The sequence below is a fragment of the Bombyx mori genome, chromosome 4, assembly GCF_030269925.1.
Source record: "Bombyx mori chromosome 4, ASM3026992v2".
Taxonomy (NCBI): Eukaryota; Metazoa; Arthropoda; class Insecta; order Lepidoptera; family Bombycidae; genus Bombyx; species Bombyx mori.
In genome coordinates this window covers 12,102,309-12,126,831 of record NC_085110.1, presented here as the reverse complement: position 1 = coordinate 12,126,831, position 24,523 = coordinate 12,102,309, and the positions used below count along the sequence as shown (strand labels likewise).

Below are 24,523 nucleotides of genomic sequence, written 5' to 3'. Positions count from 1 at the left end.
GATTGCGACAACTCTCAACCGAAACAAATGGGAAAAAAAAAAAAAAATCTGAATAGACATTTACACGGATTTGAAAAATATTTATAAATGAAGAATACTAAAGAATTGGCTTTTTTGCCTTGAAACATAAAATTATATATGAAAATATTAAACTTAAGAATTGGCTGTATGGCTTAGTTCCTTTGCCTTTCTCTTCGAGAAAAACCTTACTACTACTACTACTACCATATTGTCCATATTTGCCACAGCAAAACAATTAGGTTAAATATAATCTTACTCTATAAAAGCAGTCGTGCCTCCCGTTTTGAAGGGGGGACTGCAGTTAACATTATCAATCAATTTAAAAAACTATCTCATGAATTAAATTCGATATGCCTGTATATTGGAAACAAAATAGAAAGACTACAACAAAAGAGTAATAGAATATTAAAACTGCAACTTTAAATATTGTTTTCTGTCTATCTATTTGTTTGTTTGCGCATATCTTTGGAAATTAAGTATCGCTGGGCTTATAAACATAAGAGACACATTTCGATCAGAGATCTCACAAATCAAACAAATGACCAAGGCCTCTAGTTCATTCTCTATTAAAAACATCATAAGGGGCAAAATTAGCAAAAACTTACATAGCGCTTACGACATAAACGACAATTAGTTTGTTTAGATTAGTACAATTGCCTAACAACAATAATTCACCCGTTGTTTACGGAGTAATAACGCCACATCGGTGGAAGATCTTTCCGCCTTAATCACTCTATTAAGGATGCAAACAGCGTTTCCATAAGCTTAATACTTCGCGCTAAGCTTTGCTCTATCCGTCGATTTGCAAGCAAAGTAAATTGTCCCTTAGAAATAAGGTGGCACTCTACAAAACTTGAATACGCTCCGTTATGTCCTATGCAAGTGTAGTGCTCGCTCACACGATCTGCACTAACTTAAAAACACTCCAAGTTATTCAATCCCGTTTTTGCAGGATAGCCGTCGGTGCCCCGTGATTCGTCAGGAATATCGACCTCCATGATGGCCTGGACCTAGCATCCATCAGTAAGTATCTACATTTGGCATCAATGCGCCCCTTCGATAAGGCGGCACGACACGAGAACCCTCTCATCATGGCTGCCGGTAACTACATTCCCAATCCTGTGGACAGAACGGAAAGCAGTCGACATCGCCCAAAACACGTCATTTCGGATCCTCCCGATCCATTAACGGTGCTTTTAGGTACCTCAAGCACCGGTTATCGTTCTCGTCGAATCCGTCGCTTGCGACGAAGAACTCGACGAGTAAATTAACCCACAAACACAGCCCACTGAGTTTCTCGCCGGATTTTCTTAGTGGGTCGCGTTCCGATCCGGCGGTAGATTCTGCTAAGTACGGCTCTTGCTAGGGTTCGTGTTAGCAACGTCGTCAGGATTGAGCCCCGTGAGCTCCCCTACTAATTAAGGTTACGCTGAAATATCCTCTCAAGGCTATCAGCTTAGGTAGGAAAAAAAAAAATTTTCAAATACTGACCAAGAACATTTACATTTTAGCGGTGACTACGAAATTTCGGAACTTTTGAAATAGACCAAATAAACGTGGGATTAAGCCGAAAAATAGTTATAACATTCATCTCGCGAACGCTTCGACATTACAACTATAGGGAAAAAGTTTCTTCGCATTTTTTAAGAAAATTCACATTTTTTAATATATTATAGTTTATTTACATTTAACTAATGTACGTAGGTACCATTTTGTTCGATAACTTTTTGCCATCTTGTAAGTAGGGACATGATCCCATTGCTATAGAAATTTTGGGGCCTCTGATCAAAATACCGCGATAATTGGTTTTGGCAGTCCTCTCGTGATATTAACCTGACACTGCCTAAAGAGTGCTGAAGAGACCGAAACAGGTGGAAATCTGAAGGTGCAAGGTCAGGACTATACGGCGGATGCATTAACACCTCCCAGCCAAGCTCTCTAATTTTTGCTGAGTGGATAAAGATGTGTGAGGTCTTCTAGCGTTATCATGATGAAAAACCACACCCCTTCTGTTGATTAATTCCGGCCGCTTTCTCTCAACTTCTTGCTTTAATCTCATCAGTTATTCGCATTAGAGTTCAGAATCGATGGTCCTGCCTGGTGGTAACAGCTCATAATGAATAATTCCCTTCCGATCCCACTACACACACAGTGTTACCTTCTTCCGAAGGGACATTTTACTCCGCTACCGATCATGGGGTAGAGTCTGCCGAGAATATACGCGGCACTGCCGCAAACTGGTTTTGTATGCAGGCGGAATGTCATGGATGCATCCAGGGAGACTTCCAGGTTCTTGACCTTCCTGGCCCAACAGGCCGAAGAGGGTGATAGGGGTGTGATATTTATCCTTCTGATGTGTTTCCTCTTTGAAATAGCACTGCTGTGCTTTTCGCTGGGTTGATGTCTATGCACCATTTTCGGAATCACTGTCCGAGGGCTATGGCTGCGCTCTGGAGCTTACTCGCCATTAGGGACTTGTTTCTACTCGAGTAGTAAACCGTTGTGTCGTCGGTTAATAAGGCTAACTGGATCGGCGGCGAATGGAGAATGTCTTTGATAAATAAACTAAATAGGAGCTGCGAGAGGATGGAGCCTTGCGGGACTCCAGCCGTGAGCGTTCGCGGGAGGACAGGGTTCTTTCGACTCGATAACTAAAAGAGCGACTCGACAAAAAGTTCCATGGTGAACACGAGAATGTCCAGCACGCCCACGTTGAATAGTTTGAAAATCAAACCGTTTTGTCAGACTTTGTCGAATACTTTTGCGACGTCGAAGAAGAGAGCTCCCGTGTATAACGGTTTTGGTCGGTTAATCCCTATGAGAATGTGCTCCGTGAGGCGGTGCGCCTGTTGTGCGCATGAGTGAGCGGATTCCGAATATTTCATCGATGAGAATGTCTTTGAATGAGGCGTAGCCTCTCAGGCGTTTGTAGAGCAAATGCTCACACAGCTTTTCTAGAGACATGAGGAGGCTAATCGGGCGGTAGCACGTCGGATGATTTTTTGGTTTACCGGGTTTATGTATGCCGATAACGTCCGCTTCTTTCCACACAGCGGGAAGGAGACAGTTCGTCATAGCGGCATTGAAAATAGATAGCAACAACACGATGAGTTGGGGGGTAGAAGTTTAATAGCGCGGTTAGATATACCGTCGGAACCGGGAACCTTGCGAGGACGTAAGTCTTTGATTAGACATTTAACTTCCATCGGGGTGACGAGAGTATTATTCTCTGTAATACATTTAACTTTGTGATGTTCTGTATGCTGAATGAAATAACTATTTGGCTATTAATTCTGCTTGTATTCTTATATTTAATCTAAATGTAAGATTTCAAGCAGTGAAAAATTAAATAAAATCTTCGACCTAAAACAAAACTCTACCATGTACGTTATCGATGTAAAAAAAAAACGGGAGCGCGTGTCCACTGGATGCGAGCTGCGCAAGATCAGTTATTGTGTCAAATCATGGGGTTGGCCTGTGTCCAACAGTGGACATCTGTGGGCTAATGGTGATGATAATCTGGCAGCGCTCAAGTGCGGTTCTTAAATTACACAAACTCAACTTCACAAATAGCTTCTGCGATTTCCGTGAGCATATAAAATGTTATTGACATTTGATGCCAAACGAAACCATCATTTTCATTACTACCAAAACTTGCTTTCGAATAATTATACTATAAAATGTATTAATAATTTGTCTACCAGTGTATTTTTTAATTATTATCTTAGCGATGAAAATTAAGGTTGCGTTTTGCAATTTACATTATAATTAACCTTAGAAAACAGTTCATTAAAGTCAAGGAAATGAAGGTAAAAAATAATAATTTTGATTCTGCTACATGTTTCAAAACAACATTTTGAGGCTCGGATGAAGTAATAAATGACAAGACGTCATCGGTCCAGAGTTGTCGAGAGCAAATTTTATAGCAGAGAACTTGTTTATAGTTTTAAAAAATAACAGGGTGAATGAGTTCACGGCCTACCTGGAGTTATGGGTACACAGAGCTCATAGACATCTCAACGTAACTGCCACCAAACGCCCCGAGTGAACGGCTCACTATAGGCTAAGCTAATATAAGACTCAGAAAATACCGACCATTCTGAGGCGAATTCCTATAGTACATACAATGCGTTTCTATTATGAACCCCCACTTCGATAAAGCGGCATGACACGAGAACCCTCTCATCATGGTACCGGCGGGTAACTACATTCTCGATCCTGCGGACAGAATGGAAAGCAGTCGACGTCGCCCCAAACACGTCATTTCGGATCCTCCCGATCCACTAACGGTGCTTTTAGGTACCCCAAGCACCGGTCGTCGTTCTCGTCGAGCCCGTCGCTTGCGATGAAGGGCTCGACGAGTAAATTAACCCGCAGATACAGCCCACTGAGTTTCTCGCCGGATCTTCTCAGTGGGTCGCGTTTCCGATCCGGCGGTAGATTCTGCGAAGCACGGCTCTTGCTAGGGTTCGTGTTAGCAACGTCGTCAGGTTTTAGCCCCGTGGGTTCACCTACTAGTTAAGGTTACGCTGAAATAGCCTCTCAAGGCTCTCAGCTAGGAAGGAAATAAAAAAAAATATGAATGTGCACGGACCTGCGCCATATGGTGACGTCATAACTGTCAAATCGAAAAATATAGGTAATGTCAGTAAAAAAGATAAGTATTATAAAATAATATTTAATTTGATCCCAAAACATTTGCCGATTCCACTCATCCCACTGCTTGAGCAATCATCATGATCGTCACCGTCAGAATCCTCATAGCTACTATCCTCTACAAACAATATTTAAGTCATTATAATGGTTGATTGGTTAATTATATGTATTAAAGAAAAAATATGTAATTGTATCACCTGTGTAAGCGAAATTAAAATTATCATCTTCTTCTCTCTCGTTGCCGGTATTCATTTTCGCGACACCTGACATGGTTGATCTCTCTCTGTCAGTCGTCTTTTGTGATTGAGGCTATAGCTTCGAGTGTTCATTTTTCGAGTTCTCTTTTAGTTGGCGCATATTTTTGTCTGCCACCCTACCTTTTATTAAATGCCATATAACTATCAGTCACAATTGTAGAGTGTATTATTATCTATGGGGGTGGTAGCCCCAACACCTCGAAGCAGTTCTATTGAACAATTATATAATTCCCACTGTGTGGTTTGTTTTTTATATTATATCAACTAGTGAAGTTCTGGCTTCGTGTAGCATGGCTTAAATTAGAGATGTTAAAAGAAATTGTTGTTATCCACACTTTTTATTGAGTTTTGACAGATCGGTACTGGTGGTAGGACCTCTTATGACCGGGTATCCGTAAATGGATTCCCCAGCGTTAAAAAAAGGACCTCTTGTGAGTCCGCCCGGGTAGGTACCACCACCCTGCCTATTTCTGCCGCGAAGCAGTAATGTGTTTCGGTTTGAAGGATGGGGCAACCGTTGTAACTATACTGAGAACTTAGAACTTATATCTCAAAGTGGGTGGCGCGTTTACGTTGTAGATGTCTATGGGTTCCAATAACCACTTAATACCAGGTGGGCTGTGAGCTCGTCCACCCATCTAAGCTATAAAAAAAAACGAGGTCATTGACGCGCACAGTCTTATTTGAAACCCATTGAACTTTTTTGGCACCTACAGAAAAAAAATGGGGTAGTACTACTGTAGGCTGTTTGTTTCAAAGAAGCGGTGGCATTCACGAAGGGTCATGACTTGGTATCATGAAATAGACAAATAATATTACACAAAAAATATCAGTTTTAAAAACACTTTTTTATTAACAAAAGTCAAAATTTTAAAATATATTTCGAATAAAAAAAAATGGCCCTCACAGAACACAGTAAAACGTAATAATTTCCGAACCATTATTTTTGAGCAGCTAATCTGAAGTCTGAACAATAAAACCACAATGCTGTGATCTCGATAATTCGAAAAAATAACTACAGTACCAAACTACACATTTAAAAATTACCATAGCTTCTTGAATAGAAGTTCTATATTTATGCCATGGTCAAAGATTCTGCAGATCTCTTTTACAATGGACGAGTATGTAGTTAGATGATTTACCAGACTTTTATTATGTACAATAAACTATTCTTTGATTTATTTGTTCCCAACTAGAGCAGTGGTAAATGTGACATTACGTCAAATTAAAAAAAAAACTACTTATTTATTGAGCCTAATTTCACTGTTCTAATAATTTCTTATTCAAATTCTTTAACCAACAAATCTATATATGTATATATAAAAATGAATCCTTATTTCTCTTGGTCATGACATCACGCCCGAATGGCTGGACCGATTGCGCAAATTCTTTTTTTGTTGTGTTTCTTACTGCCAGGAGAAGGTTACTGATAAAATACGAGGATGTAAAAAAACTGAATTTCACAGTTCACAAACCGGTTGCTATTGGACCAATAAATGTTGTGTGCCAATATTTCAAGGCATTTAAGTATAAAAATAAAGCTCCTGGATAGTGTTGTACGAGCGGTCAAGTCAAATTGACGCAATTGGTACCGCCACCGGAGCCACATTCATTGCTTTGGAAACGGGACATTCATTGGAAATAAACCAGATTCTAAGCATTTTTTGACTCGTATCCAGCAATACAATAATTATTATTGCTTTCAAATGACGTCATTTGAAGCTTTAAAAGCAAATTTTATTCAACGTTCAAGGTTAGTATATTGAAAAACAATGAACTTTTACCAACACCTGTCTGTTGCAAAATACGTTGGTGGGCTTCAATTGAAACGGTGTATCAATTGAAAGGGCGTAAAGTACATTTGTAACTCTACGAATTGCCAGAAGCAGCCAGAAGTGACTAGGCAATATATAGGGGATAGGGGAATGGCAGTGCTGACAATGTGTTTTGAGAGCTACGTGGTAGAACTTAATAGTGGTACTAAAAACAATCCGCTATACAATATCCTATATTACATCATTTTCTCAGGTTCAGATTTGTATAAAAGAAAATTTAATAAAATCAATAATAAATGATAGCGAACAAGGGCAGATCCAGCTTTGGCGCCAGGAGGGAGTCACATAGTCAAATTTAGATGCGTTCGTTCCCAAACGTTTGCCATTATACAAAATTATTATATTATATTAAATTAATTAAATATTGAAGGTATGTAGTTACATAAAATCTGTATGGTGACAAAATATATAAATAAAATCATTATATTCAATTAGTGGTCCACCTAAGTCCTGGACCCAGCTCAGGGGGTGGTCATGACCCCCATGACCCTCCCCCTGGATCCGCCATTGATAGCGAAGCGAAGCGAGGGCAGGTCGCTAGTAAGAAATGAATTTCGACCTACAAGTCATTACGATTTTTAAGTAAGATGTGTTTGTTACTGCTTACAAGTTTCATTATCACAAAATATGTATTGAATATTATTACAATGTGTAGGCTTAGGTCACTGTCGTTAAGCTTTTCTTTCGTATTATCTCAGCTTCGCTCGAAACAACGACATTTTCATCAATTTCCAGAATTTTTTCTCTTGAAACTACATGCTCTTGACAAAATATTATTATCCTACGACATGCTTCTCGTAAAATCTCTTCTGGTACCGTCAAGACGATCCTCATGTAGTTGGGAAATTCAAAGCACTGCAAAAAACATTACATTGAACATTTATATTTTGTAAATCTATATAAGGCTGAAAAATAATGATTGTTGTTATAATTTTTTTATTGGTATAACTCTACACGTGTATAATACAGACCTGTCCAGGTAAACAGAATACCGATTGTTCGGACATCAACCTCTCCACAAATTGAAGTTCGTTTTTGAATTCCGGAAACTTGTTTGTTTTTATTTCGATCATCATGTACATGGCACCTTGAGGCATTATTGGGCGTAATCCTGGCGCGAGTACTAATTCCTTGTAAGCCAATTTTGCTTGGTTCTAAAAAGGCCAATAATTAGTTTTTTTTATTGCTCGTATAGGCAGACACGAGCATACGGTTCACCTGATGGTGAGTGGTTACCGTCGCCCATGGACTTCAGCAACGCCAGGGGCAGAGCCAAGGCGCTACCTACCATTATTTATATTTTCCATCTAGTTTTATCACACTTTTATTATCTTGATCTAAACCTGATCTCATCTATCTGTTATATAACGTGGTATACAAAAACTACAAAACGTTCGATTAACTTTAAAATATGCACGTGTCGAGGACTAATGATAACAATTCATTTAATTTTACTACGTTGGACGAATGTTCTGATCACCAGGATGTAGTTTAAATTTCGGTTCGGTTGTCTATTAAAGTGTTTTTGTTAGGTTTTAAACTACATTTGTTGTATTACCTAATTTTAAATATTTTGACATAATATTTACCTCTATAAATAATACGACTTCATCGAAAAAACTTTGAGGTGTATTTTTCAATATCGTCGGTAAAGCTCGTTGAATCAAAGTACTTGGACCTAGAATTCGTGTTGCCAAATTGTTTAGTCCTTTCCTCACTTCCTTTCCGAATATGTCGTTCCTATCATGTATGACAATCCAACCCATGCGCCAACCGGGTACTAAAAATCTCTTTGTAAGGCCGCTGCACGTTAGTATAGGAACATCTTTAGACAGTGCCGACATAGAGATAAACTCATGATCAGAGAAAACGAAATGCTCGTATATTTCGTCAGCTATTATCGGTAATCGGTTCCTTGATGCTACTTCTAGTATATCTTGTAAATGCTCCCTGCTGTACACGGATCCACAAGGATTCGATGGGTTAATCACAATTATAGCGGCTGTGTCATCATCTATTTGATTTTCCAAATCATCTAAATCGACCCTCCATTGTTGATCAGACTGCAAAATCAAAAACAATCACATCCCTTTCACCTTCAACATAACCTTTATCGAAGGATTTACGCAGTTATATAAAGAAAATAAAACGTAAATAAGCATAATATGTAAATCGGCTAGTCACAATAAACTGGAAACTTGTCGAGTATGTTTCTAGAAACTGGTATGGTATCGCCTGATGTCTACGCCCACACCGTTTCCTTTCTTACCCAATACATTTTCGTACAGTACAAATTTAAATGATCACTATTAGCTATAACAGGACTATGAGGGTAAGTAAGGGTAACATTACCAAGGCCGAAACGATAATAAATAAAAAAACATAATATATTTTTGCGTTTGTCATCAAGTCATCATTTTGATCAGTATATTTCTGTCAAAAGTCATTACATAATATCTGTACTTATCTATTCGGAATGCTCTGTATTTTCTTACTATAATAAGTAAGTCAAAAACATAATTATTTAAAATTAAGAATTTGGAATCTATGCTAACTCTTTTGTAAGTATTCAAAATAATAAGTTAAAGAAGGAATCGGACAACGTGAAAAATTTACGATAAAATCAAGTCTCAATAAATTACAAATAACTGAAGTGATTGCTACTTTAACCAAAACATACCACACCCTCTTGATTTACGTATTTAATGTTTATATTCGTTATATAAACGATAAATATATAAATATATTATAAAAGTAATATTATCAACGCTGGTAAACCTACCAGTAAATTGTAATATTTGATATCTATTCCTAGACCTTCTGCCAACGTCTTGTAGATCATAAACCCTGGTCGAGGAACCAAAACGTTTTGCCCGGAATCTGCTAAAACTGAAACGGCCAGTTCTATGGCATGTGAACAACCACTACACAACACTACATCTTCAGCGGTTACGTGCCCCTGATGAGCGCTGTATTCAGCAACCGCCTGCCTGGCTTCTATGTGACCTTTAGCAGGGCCGTACCCCCTGCTCGTGTGCCACTCAATACTTTCGCGAACAGCTTGCAAAACTTGATCTGGAGGGTTCAAATTTCCAAAAGTCGTCGGATCACCTATCAAAGGCAATTCATAATTTAAAAGTTATTTATATAAATAATCATCATCATTTTGATTGGTTGAACATTCTTGCAAAATATAAATATCCTGTTGACCTTGATTTCGTAAGTAGGTCTCTATGCTAAATTTAATTTCATCAGGATATAAAATGTCAAATTTACTTAGTAAATTCAAACCTATTTACGAATATGGATAAAGACTTCGGACATAACAAAGATAGAAATATTTGAATGAAAGGTCGTGAAAAAGAAAAAGATCAAAGTTAGTTTGCCGGGAAAATATTGAATTTAGTTATGTTAACTGAAGAATAAGGTATTTTTAAAGTCATTTAAAGATACGAAACACATTGGAAAGGTCACCAACACATTTACCTATTTGAAAAAATTAAAAAATTCATGATACATCGTAAATTACTTTTTAATAGGTTTTTTAAAATCACAGGTGTTATAGTCAATACCGATGTTTACCTAACTATATTTACAATCAATTTAAATAAACATAGAAATATACTTTTTATATTAAACAGGTAGGTAAACAATTATAATTGACATTGTTGCTAACGTCGCAAAATATTACCAACAACAGCCCATGCACTAATATCCTCTTTGAAAATTTTACAAACAATTTCGTCTGAAACAAATTTTTCAACTTGCTTAAAGTGCCTTAGTGGCCAAAGGGAATCAACAACAACTAAGTCAAAAGAATTGATAATTGTTCAATAGTTTTACTACTTTAGTTAGTCTAGATGTGTGTGTGTGTTAATTAATTTATCCGCTTAGAGACACTGAGACTTACCGACAGAAAGTGCGATCAGCTGCTTGTCAGGGTTGGGCTGGACATCAAGATTTTCTATAATTTCTCGTATTAAATTACGTGTGTTGCGAGCTAACGTTGAAGCTCGCACCTCCCATACAGGATTTCTCCGTGACCTTCGCGACATCGGCACAAAAATTGCAGAATATTAAAAGCCACTGGCTATACTTAAACTTGAGTTGTGAATATTGCTCGTATTTCGATACGCCTCACTTTTGTATTGAAACTGTGGCGTTTGACGAGCCCAGGCTCTCCGAGTCGCGAAACTGGTTTGAAAATGTAGATGAGATGACGGCAACAGAAGTAGCTTGTTTATTAAAATATAGAATGTTTAGAAGAACAATGTCAGTATTGATACAAAGGTGATAGGGATTAATAAAATTATTAATGGAAAACCAAAATATAACTTTTAAATTATCAGAAATTTGGCGGTTGTTACAGAACATGTTTCTAGATGAGCTAGTAAACATCTCAAATGGTGAAATATATGCCAAGGAATTTTTTAAATTACCTACTAAAACACATACACTGCTACTGCGAAGGTCTAACAAAAAAAAATAAAGGACATTCTAGAACAGCCAACACAGATACCAGAACGCGCGCGAAATTCATGGAATTGGCATTTGGGCATGAAGAATGTAAAGATACATTAAAGTGATGCATGATACTTTGTGTTGCATGTACTTTTAACACAAAACATTGCTTTTAATATTTTACTATTATTATATGTAATATTTTACAATTATTATATATAGGTATTTTATTTTATTTTTTTATTGCTTAGCCGGGTGGACGAGCTCACAGCCCACCTGGTGTTAAGTGGTTACTGGAGCCCATAGACATCGACAACATAAATGCGCTACCCACCTTGAGATTGATGTGCCCCACCCTTCAAACCGAAACGCATTACTGCTTCACGTCAGAAATGGGCAGAGTGGTGGTACCTACCCGCGCGGACTCACAAGAGGTCCTACCACCAGTAATTACGCAAATTATAATTATGCGGGTTTGATTTTTATTATACTATGTTATTCCTTCGCCGTGGAAGTCGATCGTGAGCATTTGTTGAGTACACATTTCATTAGAAAAATTGGTACTCGCCTGAGATTCGAACACCGGTGCATCGCTCAACACGAATGCACCGGACGTCTTATCCTTTAGGCCACGACGACTTCGTATGCCGGGTTCTACTGAATTTCTGCGTAGACATCGGAAAAACCATAATGTACCACCTACTAACTGATAAAAATGAGTTTTTGAACTCGTGTTGAGTTAAATGATTCAATTAAAAATAATTCAACAGCCGAATTTTCATATACACATGTCATTAGGAGATCTCTTTAAATTTCAACTTTTTAAGATGCAACAAACTAGACTTAAAAAATAGACGGTTGGAAAAACCGGTTTAAGCTAGACTGAAACATCGCTAAGTTCAAGAAAAAGTCATCACAAAACAAGTACGCAACGTGTTTTGCTTATTTTGTGGCGTTAAATACGACATTAGGTAAGGCGCCATTCGTGTCGTATGAGGGATATTCCATGTTGACCATTTAATACAAACAAACACAAACATGTTGTTGTAAGCTCATGATGCAATAATTTAAAAAAAACCAACACACAGTTTTGAAATAACGTTGACATGTTGTTTTTATTTGGCTTTGATAGTGTTTTTATGGGTAAAAATATATCTCCTATCCTCTTTATTTGTATTTCAATAATTAGATTACAATAAGTAGTCTACAATCGAATCAACGGTTCATTATCATCATTAGGTAGCTGAAAAACGTCCAGTGCAGAACACAAGCTCTTTTTTGTTTTCCTACCTATGCTGATAGCCTTGAGGGGCTATATCTGCTTTGCCCTAACGTGTAGGTGAGCTCACGGGGTCAAACCGGAGTGTTGCTAATACTGACCCTAACAAGAGCAGTGCTTCACAGAATCTACCACCGGATCAGAAACGCGACCCACTGAGAAGATCCGGCGAGAAACTCGGTGGGCTGTGTCTGTGGGTTAATTCGCTCGTAGAGCCCTTCGTCGCAAGCGACGGGTTCGACGAGGACGGTGACCGGACAGGCTCTTTAAGGACCAAGGTTAACTATAATGATCAGTTCCTACACTGTACGCACTCATGGCACACTACTTGGTGGATATTGACACCATTTTTAACGCCTTAAATGATACTGAATTAAATTGAGTTAGTGTTTCTGATAGTGAAAATTCGTTGACACGAATAACATCTACTTAGGTACATTGAGTACGCGGTTTTGAATATATACCATGAACATGATACTAATGTGAATTTAATGACGTGGATTGTACCTAGTTGAATTACCTACAATTTTTTTTTTCCTACCTATACTGATAGCCTTGAGAGGCTATGTCAGCTTACCCTAACGTGTGTAGGTGAGCTCACGGGGCTCTAACCGGAAAGTTGCTAACACTGACCCTAGCAAGAGCAGTGCTTCGCAGAATCTACCAAACGGAAACGCGACCCACTGAGAAGATCCGGCGAGAAACTCAGTGGGCTGTGTCTGTGGGTTTACCGACAATAATAATAATTGTAATCCATCTTCATGAAAAAACCGTTATTTAGTTACGGATTAACTGAACACTCATTTTAATTGCTATCGATATCGTTAACCACTATTTTTTTATATTTTGTAATGACAAAAAAACTATTTTATTTGATTTCTTTAACGCACTATCGTAGTATGCTGACGACAAAGAAGTAGGTAATATATAAATATGGTGAATTTTAAACGAATTAAAATTAGCTTAATTTGTTACAGTTTGTGTCGTTTTGTTATCAATGGTTTTGACACCGATTCTCATATTGAATTTTCATTTTGTTTTTAATTTACACTTAGTTCATTAAAATTAGGTTATCGAATCTTTACATTAAGAAATAATACAAATTTACCTCAAACAAGTATATTATATACATTTAAACAATACAATAATACGACTTGTAAGGAATACCGAGCATAATTTACGGGTTGAAGCGGTGCAGCGGTGGCCTTCAATTTATATGTGGAATTTTCCATGTGGAATATGTAATTTACATTGGAGGTTCCAAAAAAATCACTGCCTCCTAAATTTCAGATAAAGGTGTTGTACTTTAAAATCTTGGATTAGATATTCAAGCTAAAATTTTCTAAAGACAAACTTCGAATACCGCTTGAAACGTCTGTCTAATAATTCTACTGTCTCTAAAAAAATAATCACTGATAAATTAATTAGCGTATTCTATGTTAGTACGACAATGCCTATAATTTTTCAAAACATTCCCGATAAAAAAAAAATTGTCCTTGTAGGCAGACGATCATACGGCCCATCTGTTGGTGAGTGATTATCGTCGCCCATGGACTTCAGCAATGCCTGGGGCAGAACCAAGCCACTGCCTACCGTTAAGTAGATAGTTATTTATTTATTTATTACTTAGATTGGTATATGAGCGCACGGCCCACCTCATGCTAAGTGGTTACAGAAGACCATAGACATCTACAACGTAAATGCCGCCACCCAACTTGAGACATGAGTTCTAAGGTCTCGCTTTTAACAGTACAACGGCTGCCCCGCCATCCAAACCGAAACGCATTACTGCTTCACGGCAGATATAAATAAATTTATGTACGTTCTTTAGGTATATCACACCATATGAGTTCGACGTGTACAACATTCTTAATTCACAACATTCTTGCTTTAACATGTATTAGCTTTCTGCCCGCAGCTTCATCGAGTGATTTAATAATTTTCTTATTAGGCATAGGTTTTTTTTTTATTGCCCTTGTAGGCAGACGAGCATACAGCCCACCTGATGGTGAGTAGTTACCGTCGCCCATGGACTTCAGCAATGCCAGGGGCAGAGCCAAGCCGCTGCCTACCGCTTAATACTCTCCACAAGCCTCGTTTGAAGAAGGACATGTCATAGCGCTCCGGAAACACCGTGGAGGGGAGCTCATTCCATAGCCGGATGGTACGTGGCAAAAAAGATCTCTGGAAACGCACGGTGGATGACCGCAGTGGCTCCAGCTAGTATGGATGAACTCTACTCCGGTGGCGGGCGGTGCGATGGTAAAAACGAGATGCCGGTATCATCTCGAACAATTCCTCAGAGCACTCCCCATAGAACATACGGTACAAAATACAGAGGGAACCGAAGTCCCTCCGCAGACCCAAAGGTTCCAAACGATCCGTGAGAATGGGATAAGAGTAGTAAGAGATTAGGTAAGAAAATAGTTTTTTTGAGACGTAACACCATCGTGTTCAGCCATTTTGATATTCTGTGGCATGTGGCAAGAAAGAGATCTCTGGCAAACAAGTGCGGATTTATTCGGGCCGATTCAGCCTTCTTCCAGTTTTTATTTAAGCTTCTTTCTTCCTCTTCTTACCTCAGAAGAAGCTAATGTCCGTTTGCTAAGCATAGTAACGATGAACCGATCACCTCTAATCAGTCTTTTTGGCGGGAACGCGAGGAGTGAAGTTGTTTAAATTGATTTGTTTTGTTACTTTAGTGTTTTTTCAGGTTTCAATGTATAAATAAGGGCGGCTTTCTAACTGTTTAGAATCGGTATGTTGGACTTGACGGCCTGCAGATGTTGTGAACAGACTGCGGCGGGTCCAAGGATGTTTTAGGGCTCTACCCACCAAACGACGTCTGTAATTTAAAATTTATTTTTAAACATCAATAGATGTAAGGAAAAACGCACATATTACAAACAAAAAGCAGTGTTGCTAAGTTAGTGTATTTTTTTTTTAGTTTTACTTATTAACCCCATGGTTTTTTTAAGGGATTTTATGTCCTGGTAACTAAGATCTTTAAGTCATGTCTTATTATTATTAAAATTCTTATTTTGTGAAAAATTATATTAAGGAGTGAAATGAAATGAAATGAAATGAAGATGATTCATTTGAGACATTAATCAACTGGAATGAAATTAAATTGAATGAGATGAGATGATATGGGATGAAATTTAATCTTAGTAAAATTGTGGTCATTTACTGAGATTTTTTCAGTGGACTTTTTGGAGGATCCCAAGAAGTTACGTGCAGCGGCTGCGTTTCATTTTCCCAAATTTGTGCACTTTTACAGATATTAAACAGTTCATAAACCATCGTTATTACAGCATTTAAACTTGAAGAAACACTAAATAGACAAAATAATACAAATCACACAACTTCACTTCTCGCGTTCCCGCCAAAAAGTCCATTAACTCCATGGTCTATGCTATCTCGCGAAGCCATAGATAATACACTTAGTATTTGACGGGAAGCTTTTTTTTTAAGTGGTTTTATGACCTGGTAACTGAGACCTTTAAGTCATGTCTTATTTTAATTTATATTCATATTTTTATGAAAAATGATAATATGGAGTGAAATGAAATGAAGATGATTAATTTGAGACATTAATCAACTGGGATGAAATTAAATGAAATGAAATGGGATGAAATATAATCTCAGTAAAATGGTGATCATTTACTGAGATTTTTTCAGTGGACTTTTTGGAGGAACCCGAGAAGTTACGTCCAGCAGCTTTGTTTCATTTTCCCACATTTGTGCACTTTCATAGATATTAAACAGTTAATAAACCACCATTATTACACATTTAAACCTGAAGAAACACTAAATAGACAAAATAAAACAAATCACACAACTTCACTCCTCGCGTTTCCGCCAAAAAGTCCTTTGACGGGAAGCTATGATGTAGTATGTACATAGATTATACACATTACACTTAATATGCTATGTATGTCTATGGTGGATGGTAGTGTCTGGACCAATGAAGGTCTGGACATACTCTTTGGTTTCTGGTGTCAATAATTCAAACCAAAATGGGTTTGGGTAGTAATATAATTAATTTTAAGACATACAAAATACTTAAAATGCCAGCATTTACTACTAGATTTCTCTCAAAAATAGCAGAGTCTAACCAGGACTCACTAAATTACTGTGCAAATTTAGTAAGGTAAAATAATATTTATACAGACGAAAATAAAAATAAAATTTGAATTGTGAAGCAAGTTCTGGTACTTGTATATTTATGTTACAGATAGGCAGCACGATTATGAAAATTTTTTGGCCACACTGCTCCTGACAAAGGCTGTAAGATCTCCGACGCTTGTAGTCAGAGCCTTCAATGTAGAAGTAGCTCGTATACAAGATCAAACCACCGATTCTCAGACAGCAGCTTTCAGATTGCAGTTCTGGAATGATACACTTAAACTACTCTATAAAAATGATCAAACTTTAAAAAATATTCCAGCAAACCCCATAGCACAAGAGCTGTTTAAGGTAACCTAAACTATACTACATAAAACATAGCTATAGCTATAAGATGTGCTATAATTTGTGACAATTTGTGTCTCATTAATAGTATTATATTATTGTACATATATAACTCTTCATCATATATTTAATTCATCACCTTCTTGCCCTTATACCATAATATCATCTTCTCGCATAAAAACTATAATCTCAAAACTTACTAATTTTACAGGAGAGTGTTGTAAAGGTTTAACATGTGATATTTTTCATATTGATCATCTTTGCAACATTTATTTTTTATTTTTTACCAGTTACATTATCTGTATTTTAAAGTAAGATAAAATTATGTATTAATTTTGTTAGTAGTCAAAACATAGGTAAACTAAAAAAAAAAAGGCTAAAACTAAACTACGCTGTTTTGACAGTATTTATTAAAAAAATACTGGTGATAGCAAATGATTCCTCATATTAACTCAATTTCGAATATTTTTGTAAATTGTACACTTTTAATGCAAAAAAACGATGTTGGGATTGTACAGCAACTTAGTTTTTGTCCTTGTATCATGTGGAATAGGGATTTCAAATAAGTTTGATGACCCTGACCACAACCTTGATTGGTTTATATCCATTGCCCCCATGCCATTGGGATGGACTTTTTCTGTTTCTTATTTTGGTTTTTCTTTTACTTCATCCATTTCTGATTAGTGTTTTATTATTGTAAACATACACACTAAAATTTAGATTTTCTAATACCAAAATATAAAATATCACATTTTATTTGTTTTTCTGTTAGTTCATAATTAATTCAAGCAGATCATATCTGCTTATGTGGCAGAATGTCTTTTCACCTTAGGTGTTTATAGGTTTGAGTTGTCAACTTACTGAATTCATTGACAATTAGTACCATATTTCATTTTATGCACAACTCTAATTTTGCCTCACTACTAAATGTTATTTACTAAAACAACACACATTGGAAGTGATTTTATTCTTCTCCAGTCTTCGATCAACAATAGTAACTAGATTTCGGGTCGGTGCATAAAATCCGTCTCGTCAAATAACAGCGCACTTGAAATGTGAGCTCTTATTTTGTTTAGTTTACTTCAAACACAGCCAATGTCAACCCGTCTCACAATACCGCAGTGTGTATTCAAAAGTTGCAAAAATAAGGCCCGAAAAGCAATTTAACGGCCGGAGTATCTTACTTTCGGTAAGTACATGAAGTATAAACTATATTGTAAGCTTTAAACTTATAAATAATATTAAATTTTGAACAAAATTACCGATTTTTAACCACCGCTACAAATGTTGGCCAAGGCTCGGCCAACACATGGACAAACTTTTGCTTAACAGAACAGTAAATGCATGGAGTAGATTTGTGTTGTAATAATTTTTTAAAATTTGTTAGCAGCACTTCAAAATTAGTTGGTTAAAATTGGTTAATGCTGCTTTTGTGTCTGTTTGTTGGACTCTCATTAGATACTTAGCTTTCCATTTTTATTTTAGCTTTCCTAGCAATCACGTGTGCAGAATGGATCTCGATTGTCGCCAGAGAAACAAGAGATGACTTTTATAAGCCAGCTAAGAACTCCGCTTATTGACACTGGACATCTTTGCCTTCCGTGCTCACGGCTACTGAAATGTGGCCGAAACATTGTAATAAAAATACCACGCTTGAAACCGTTTAAACGTTGTTTTATTATGTGCACTGGTCGCGAAAACTTAAAAATATATATTACACAAAAACGTAACGCTAATAAAATAATAAGTAATGTATAGATACTAACAAACATACATTTCCAAAACATAAAAAGTAAACAACTAAACTTTTACTTTAATTCATTAATAAATTATTTTAGTGTTAAGCGCGACTCCCTTACCTCCTGTAGTAAATAGAAATCGGCATTTCAAGAAGCAAAAATAAATAAAGCAAAACGATGTTAGTTCTCAGAGCAATTAAGGGAAAAGTTACTTTATTTGTTGCACTTTAAGATTGATTTAACATTAAAAGTTGTTTAAAATATGTCTTTTTATTGGTAAGTGACAGGAGTAATTTATTGCTTTGCTCGTTTTATGTGACGAATGATCGTAAGTATTAGATAATGTTTTGGAGATTTGTGACTTTATTACTAGGTGCCATAATTGTTATTAGTTTGAAAGTAAAAGTGTTTCAAAACTTTTTTCTCCGTTTGTTAGTAAACGAATGTAGCTATATAAGTATATATTCACGCGGACAGTTTTTGCTTTAATTTTGTACGTATCCCTTTATCTAGTTACTATTGTTGATCGAAGTCTCCAGTAAAGCTATTGAGTGTACACCTTTGTGTACAAGACAGCTAGACAGCAAGAATTTTTGGTATCTGTAAGCATTACCCCTAGGTAGGCAGCGACTTGGCTGTGTTGGTAGCCAGCAACTTGGATGTGCCCCTGGCATTGCTGACGTCCGTGAGCGACAGTAACCACTTACCATTGGCCCACCCAATGCTATATATATGCTTGTCTGCCTACAAAGATTAAAAAAAACAATAATATACCATACTGAAACCTTAGAACTTATATCTCTAGGTGGGTGGGGCATTTGCATTGTAGATGTCTGGGCTCCATTAACCACTTAACACCAGGTGGGCTGTGTGCTCGTCCACCAATCAGCAATAAAATATATATATCCAAAATAATTCTTTATTGAAAATGTCCGTTTATTTCCAAATATTCATCATTTGTTGAAAGAGTTTTGTTGACACTGCTTTGAGAGAAAAAACCTTCCATGGATGGCTTAAGCATTAGATTAGTAATTTTCATGTCAACAACTTACTTAATAGTACAAAATCAAAAATGGAGAAATGGAAGCATTGCTTAGTGAAGGTTCATAACAAAGTTAAGAATTTGGAAGATAATTTTGATTGACTCAACAATTTCAAAACTATGAAAATCGGAAAATTATCCAGAAACAATATATTCAGATAGCTCATAATAATGTGAGTTGAATCAGAGAGATTGAATGGCATCATTAATTGAGAGTAGTTGGTTGAATGTCAATAACAAACAGGTTTCTGCAATGCATTGTGAGTGATGGTGAAAAGTGATGATTTCTCCTTAAAACACCTCAAAATATTTATGGCCTCGAGGCTTAAAGACAAAAGCTCCCAATACAACAAAAGATAAAAAAGAGAATTTTCAACATAATATTCAACGTGATATTGCAACAGTGACGAAAACATACTTTTCCTTCATTTATCTCAAAGTATTAATACTTATTTCCGAGAAAGCGGCACGACACGAGGACCCGTTCATCGTGGCCGCCAGAAACTACATTCCCGATCTGCGGACCGATTGGTCCGCAGTCGACGTCACCCAAAACATGTCATTTCGGATCCTCCCAATCCACTAACGGTATTTTTAGGCACCCCGCACCCCAAGTACCGGTCATCGTTCTAGTCGAACCCGTCGCTTGCGACGAAGGGCTCGGGCGAGTAAATTAACACACAGACACAACCCACTGAGTTTCACGCCGGATCTTCTCAGTGGGTCGCGTTTACGATCCGGTGGTAGATTCTGCGAAGCAATGCTCTTGCTAGGGTTAGTGTTAGCAATGACGTCCGGCTTGAGTCCCGTGAGCTCACCTACTAGTTAAAGCTACGCTGAAATGGTCTCAAGGCCATCAGCTAATGTAGGAATAAATAATTATACTATTCATCTATTAGCGATAGCAAAAATTCTTGCGCCATTTACGTGACCTCTTTATTTCATTTCATACTAGCCATTCATACCATTCATTCATTCATTCATACCAGGTGTAGTTTTGCCTTAATTAATTGAGTACAAATACCATCCTCATAGGTCTGGTACATAAAATATTAATGTGCCTATCAAAACTCTTAGGTATATTCTTAGCATTTAAGAAATTAAATTTATAGCAAGAATATTAATACGCCATAGCTAAGTCCGTAAGTTTTGAAATCTCAGAAGGCGTTCTGTAGTTCAGATCTAATATACACATCAGTAATCAACCATCAGCATCAGGAAGGAAGTCATCATATCACAGAATGTCATTCTTCGCCAATTTCGTCAAGTATTTTGATCTAAAATGACGTCACATGTATGAATCTGCGTTCCATCGCATTTTTACTGGTGGTAAGACCTCTTGTGAGTCTGCACGGGTAGGTACCACCACCCTGAATATTTCTGCCGTGAAACAGTAATGCGTTTCGGTTTGAAGGGTGGGGCAGCCGTTCTAACTATACTTGAGACCTTAGAACTTATATCTCAAGGTGGGTGGCGCATTTCCGTCGTAGATGTCTATGACCTCCAGTAACCACTTAACACCAGGTGGGCTGTGAGCACGTCCACGCATCTAAGCATTAAACAAAAAAAATTATAATAGTACGCGGTTTTGCAACCTATATACTGTACCTGTATTTCGCTATCTCAATCTATCGTTTTTTTTTTATATTCCAGGTGTGTAACTCTTGCAAACTCCCAAAAAGATATTTAGAAAGATTAATTACAGCGAGAGGAAACATATTGAAATCAAAACACTTTCAAAGCTTGGAAGATTTAGAGAAATATGCCGAAGATTCAGTTAGTTCCATCTACTACCTCATTCTTAGTATTTCTGACGTTACCAATGTACATGCTGACCATGCCGCTTCACATTTGGGAAAGGCACAAGGAATTGTAAACATACTAAGGTTTGTATCAAATGAAGACATTATGTATTGTATGTGTATGTATTGTAAAAAAAAGCTATTTTAAAGTAATTGCTACCTTTAAATATCTAGCTGTTTATTAGTTCTTTTTATAGCTATATATGCGTAGACGAGCAACGTCACGTTATCACGGAACGATTACCCAAATTTATAAAATTTCTGAATTGAAATGTCGGAAAATTAGTATCTGCCTGCAGGACTTGAACCCGTTTATAGTATCACAGCTCGATACGAAAACAGCGGGCGTCATATTACGTAGGCCAATGCGGCTTTAAAATCTGTTTAGTCCCCTACAATTTGAAAAGTGATGATTCATAAAATAGAAATAATATTAAATTGTTACAGATCAGTACATGTTGCTAGTTATCATAAAACGGTAACCTTACCGATGAATACGTTAATGAAATATGGGATCAGCCAAGAAAACGTTTTGAGAGGTATCGACAATGAGAATATGAGAAATGTTGCATTTGAAATAGCCACCAGAGCTAACAGTCATTTAGAAAAGGTAAATAAAACAATTTTTGACATAGAAAAATAGATATTGATTTCACCGAGGGAGCTGGTTCTCCCACTAAGAAATGCTAGTAAAGTTTTTTAAATAATCCCGAAGAAACTATTTTCCTACAGGTTTTTTTTGGCTTTGTAAACAAGACTCCAGATAGGTGGACTGGACTGCTGAATAGTTCTATGGGTCCAACATTGTATCTCTACTATCCGCAACTAAAATTCCATCTGCAAAGTTGTACATAATTGGCCTAATTGCAACAAATGCACAATATACATAAGTAGCCAAACCGTTATACGCCATTTGCTCCTTTAATTGTTATCCGTTTTTTTTTCTTTCTAGCAGCTAATGACGAGCTTTATTTAAAAATTAAGAAAGTATTATAGTTTTTTTTTTTGTAACAAAATATCAACCAATATAACAACATAAAGGAGAAAGCGTAATACAATTAACCTAAAGTATTAAGAGAAAACTCCATAATCCAATAATGAAAATATGGGCGGTCCATGCTGGCGAAATTTTTGCTACGTCTAGCTCTAATTGTTTAGTAAATGACGACTACATTACCTTTACATACCTTTTATGAATAAAAAAATATATATCTGTTGATTTACAGGCTCAGGCAATTGATGTACCAAAAAAAACAAAGCAAATATTTTTACCTGCAGTAGCAGTAAACGCGTACTTGAAAAAACTACAAAAATGTAATTTTAACTTATATGACAAATCTTTACAATTGGGTAACTCTACTCTGCCACTAAATCTATATTACAATAGATTAATGAATAAATATTAAGTAGGTACATACCTAGACCAAATTTTGTCAGCAATAGTTAATACAATACCTCATTATATTATTTATTATAATGGTCATTTGTTAGAATACTTATTAAGTTAAATAAAAATGTTATTAATAGTTTCGTTTTCTTATTTTTTCCATGATTCTTGATTAAAACAATTAATGAAAACTACATGATGTTTGAATAAATTGGGTAACTACACGGTCGGTCGACAATACGGTTCATGGTTTTTCGGATGACTATCCCATCGTCGATAGCCTAAAAATTTGGAGAGCAGGGGAGAGGCTATATAAGGGTCTTGATATCGCAAAGACTCAGGATTCTGTATGTATAGGACACTTCTACCGAAGTTACTTGATAAATACAGGGTTTCTGAATGTTAGGTGTGATATTTTAAGTTGTAATTTCTTTTTGAATAATGTGCATATTAATAAATAAATAATTATTCTTAATTATACATAATATGTATTATGTTTAATAATTAATTTTGGATCGAAGTTCCTTATGGGACGAAGCGGAGGGGTACCCTAACCGGGCAAAAACGTAACGTAAGATTTTTTTTTAGTAATGCACACAGTGTACGACGTATGTTTGTTATAACGTACAAAAAATAACATTTTTTTATCATTTTTTGACCACAATCTCAGAGCGTTCGTTTGCGCAATACACTAACTCTTATGCAAACAACCGTGAATGAAGTGTACCACAATAAGTTCGCACGTTACCGAATGACCGTGGGTTGTTGCGAAACCTCCAGTTTTATTTTCTTTATACCTCGAATAGAACTTAAAATTAATATTTTTATAATATGGAACTTCGTTCCTATCCGGTGTCCCACGACACCACACATCTTTGTTTAAGTAGTACAGCATAAAGGCGATCCTATCGCTGATCCGTTGCGATCTATTATTGTATAATAATTTAAAGTTCTAATTTGTACTGTACCTACTGGTTGAAAAAGATTTATTACAGTAACCTTACTGAAAATCAATAATTTAATTTTTATTTATAATTTCATTCTATATTTGTCTGAATTCATGACATGAATTACATTTTTGCTTTCGAAGGCAGACGAACGCATTCCCCACCAACACCGCGCGTGTTTGTCTCGCATACTAGTGATGTCAGATTGTAATATTTATGTGCTCTGTTTAGATTTATACCAGGTGAGCTTTTGTCTGCTTGGGTAATGAAACATCGAATTAACCATGATTATAAAATGGTACAAAGCTACAAATTTTAATATAGTATGTAGAGGTACAAAACTAGTAGGCTTATCTGTGATATGAGTTTCATCCTAGTTTCAAATTCCAATAACACATCCAATGCTGAACACAGGCCTTATAATATTAAAATTAAATAATGCTGGAAAAGTATGGACAAAACAAAGTATACTGACCACAACAGAGCTGTGTAATAATGTTTCTGCAACACAAAAATCGAAGGAAAAAATTAAAATACAACTAAGATCGCTGTTAATAAAGTGATTGAGTAAATAGGGCATAATTTTGAATAAAACATTTGCAATTTAAATAATTGCACTATTTA

The 24,523-nt window shown here is 36.5% G+C and overlaps 2 protein-coding genes and 3 long non-coding RNA genes across 9 annotated transcripts; 4 read left to right on the top strand and 1 right to left on the bottom strand.

The window, feature by feature from the left end:
• Positions 1–4,689: 4,689 nt before the first annotated feature.
• On the top strand, positions 4,690–7,253 carry LOC134198795 (uncharacterized). Its single transcript, XR_009972995.1, has 2 exons — positions 4,690–6,687; positions 6,963–7,253. It is a non-coding gene; the product is annotated as an uncharacterized LOC134198795 (long non-coding RNA).
• LOC101742749 (tyrosine aminotransferase) lies at positions 5,764–16,381 on the bottom strand. Of its 4 annotated transcripts, XM_062668267.1 has the most exons (7): positions 15,700–16,355; positions 15,089–15,354; positions 10,680–10,963; positions 9,552–9,880; positions 8,359–8,832; positions 7,741–7,923; positions 5,764–7,624 (listed from the first exon to the last, which is right to left on the bottom strand). In XM_062668267.1, exons 3-7 carry the CDS (start codon positions 10,822–10,824, stop codon positions 7,427–7,429), a joined length of 1,329 nt encoding a protein of 442 aa, XP_062524251.1. In that variant the 5' UTR covers positions 10,825–10,963; positions 15,089–15,354; positions 15,700–16,355; the 3' UTR covers positions 5,764–7,426. The 4 variants fall into 4 exon arrangements, with proteins under 4 accessions (XP_062524251.1, XP_062524253.1, XP_021206856.1 ...); XM_062668269.1 differs by having other exon boundaries at positions 15,089–16,381; XM_021351181.3 differs by lacking the exon at positions 15,089–15,354.
• Positions 9,131–11,445, top strand: LOC134198796 (uncharacterized). The gene is made up of 2 exons (XR_009972996.1): positions 9,131–9,330; positions 11,139–11,445. It is a non-coding gene; the product is annotated as an uncharacterized LOC134198796 (long non-coding RNA).
• Positions 16,382–16,448: 67 nt separating the features above from the next.
• LOC101740605 (NADH dehydrogenase (ubiquinone) complex I, assembly factor 6) lies at positions 16,449–23,091 on the top strand. 2 transcript variants are annotated; one of them, XM_004930921.4, is made up of 5 exons: positions 16,449–16,662; positions 16,751–16,988; positions 21,417–21,649; positions 22,013–22,175; positions 22,792–23,091. In XM_004930921.4, the coding sequence occupies exons 1-5, from the start codon at positions 16,529–16,531 to the stop codon at positions 22,969–22,971; spliced, it is 948 nt and encodes a 315-aa protein (XP_004930978.1). In that variant the 5' UTR covers positions 16,449–16,528; the 3' UTR covers positions 22,972–23,091. The 2 variants fall into 2 exon arrangements, with proteins under 2 accessions (XP_004930978.1, XP_012550085.1); XM_012694631.4 differs by having other exon boundaries at positions 16,456–16,662; positions 22,298–23,091.
• On the top strand, positions 17,296–18,650 carry LOC134198794 (uncharacterized). The gene is made up of 2 exons (XR_009972994.1): positions 17,296–18,171; positions 18,468–18,650. It is a non-coding gene; the product is annotated as an uncharacterized LOC134198794 (long non-coding RNA).
• Positions 23,092–24,523: the final 1,432 nt, after the last annotated feature.

Coding starts and splice junctions, on each gene's coding strand:
- LOC101740605 (XM_004930921.4), top strand. CDS start 16,529: ATGGGTTTGGGTAGTAATATAATTAATTTTAAGACATACAAAATACTT. Junction 16,663..16,750: donor TACTGTGCAAATTTAGTAAG/GTAAAATAATAT, acceptor TGTTACAGATAG/GCAGCACGATTATGAAAATT. Junction 16,989..21,416: donor TAGCACAAGAGCTGTTTAAG/GTAACCTAAACT, acceptor TTTATATTCCAG/GTGTGTAACTCTTGCAAACT.
- LOC101742749 (XM_062668269.1), bottom strand. CDS start 10,824: ATGTCGCGAAGGTCACGGAGAAATCCTGTATGGGAGGTGCGAGCTTCA. Junction 9,881..10,679: donor GCTGATCGCACTTTCTGTCG/GTAAGTCTCAGT, acceptor TGCCTTTGATAG/GTGATCCGACGACTTTTGGA. Junction 8,833..9,551: donor TCAAATATTACAATTTACTG/GTAGGTTTACCA, acceptor TTGATTTTGCAG/TCTGATCAACAATGGAGGGT.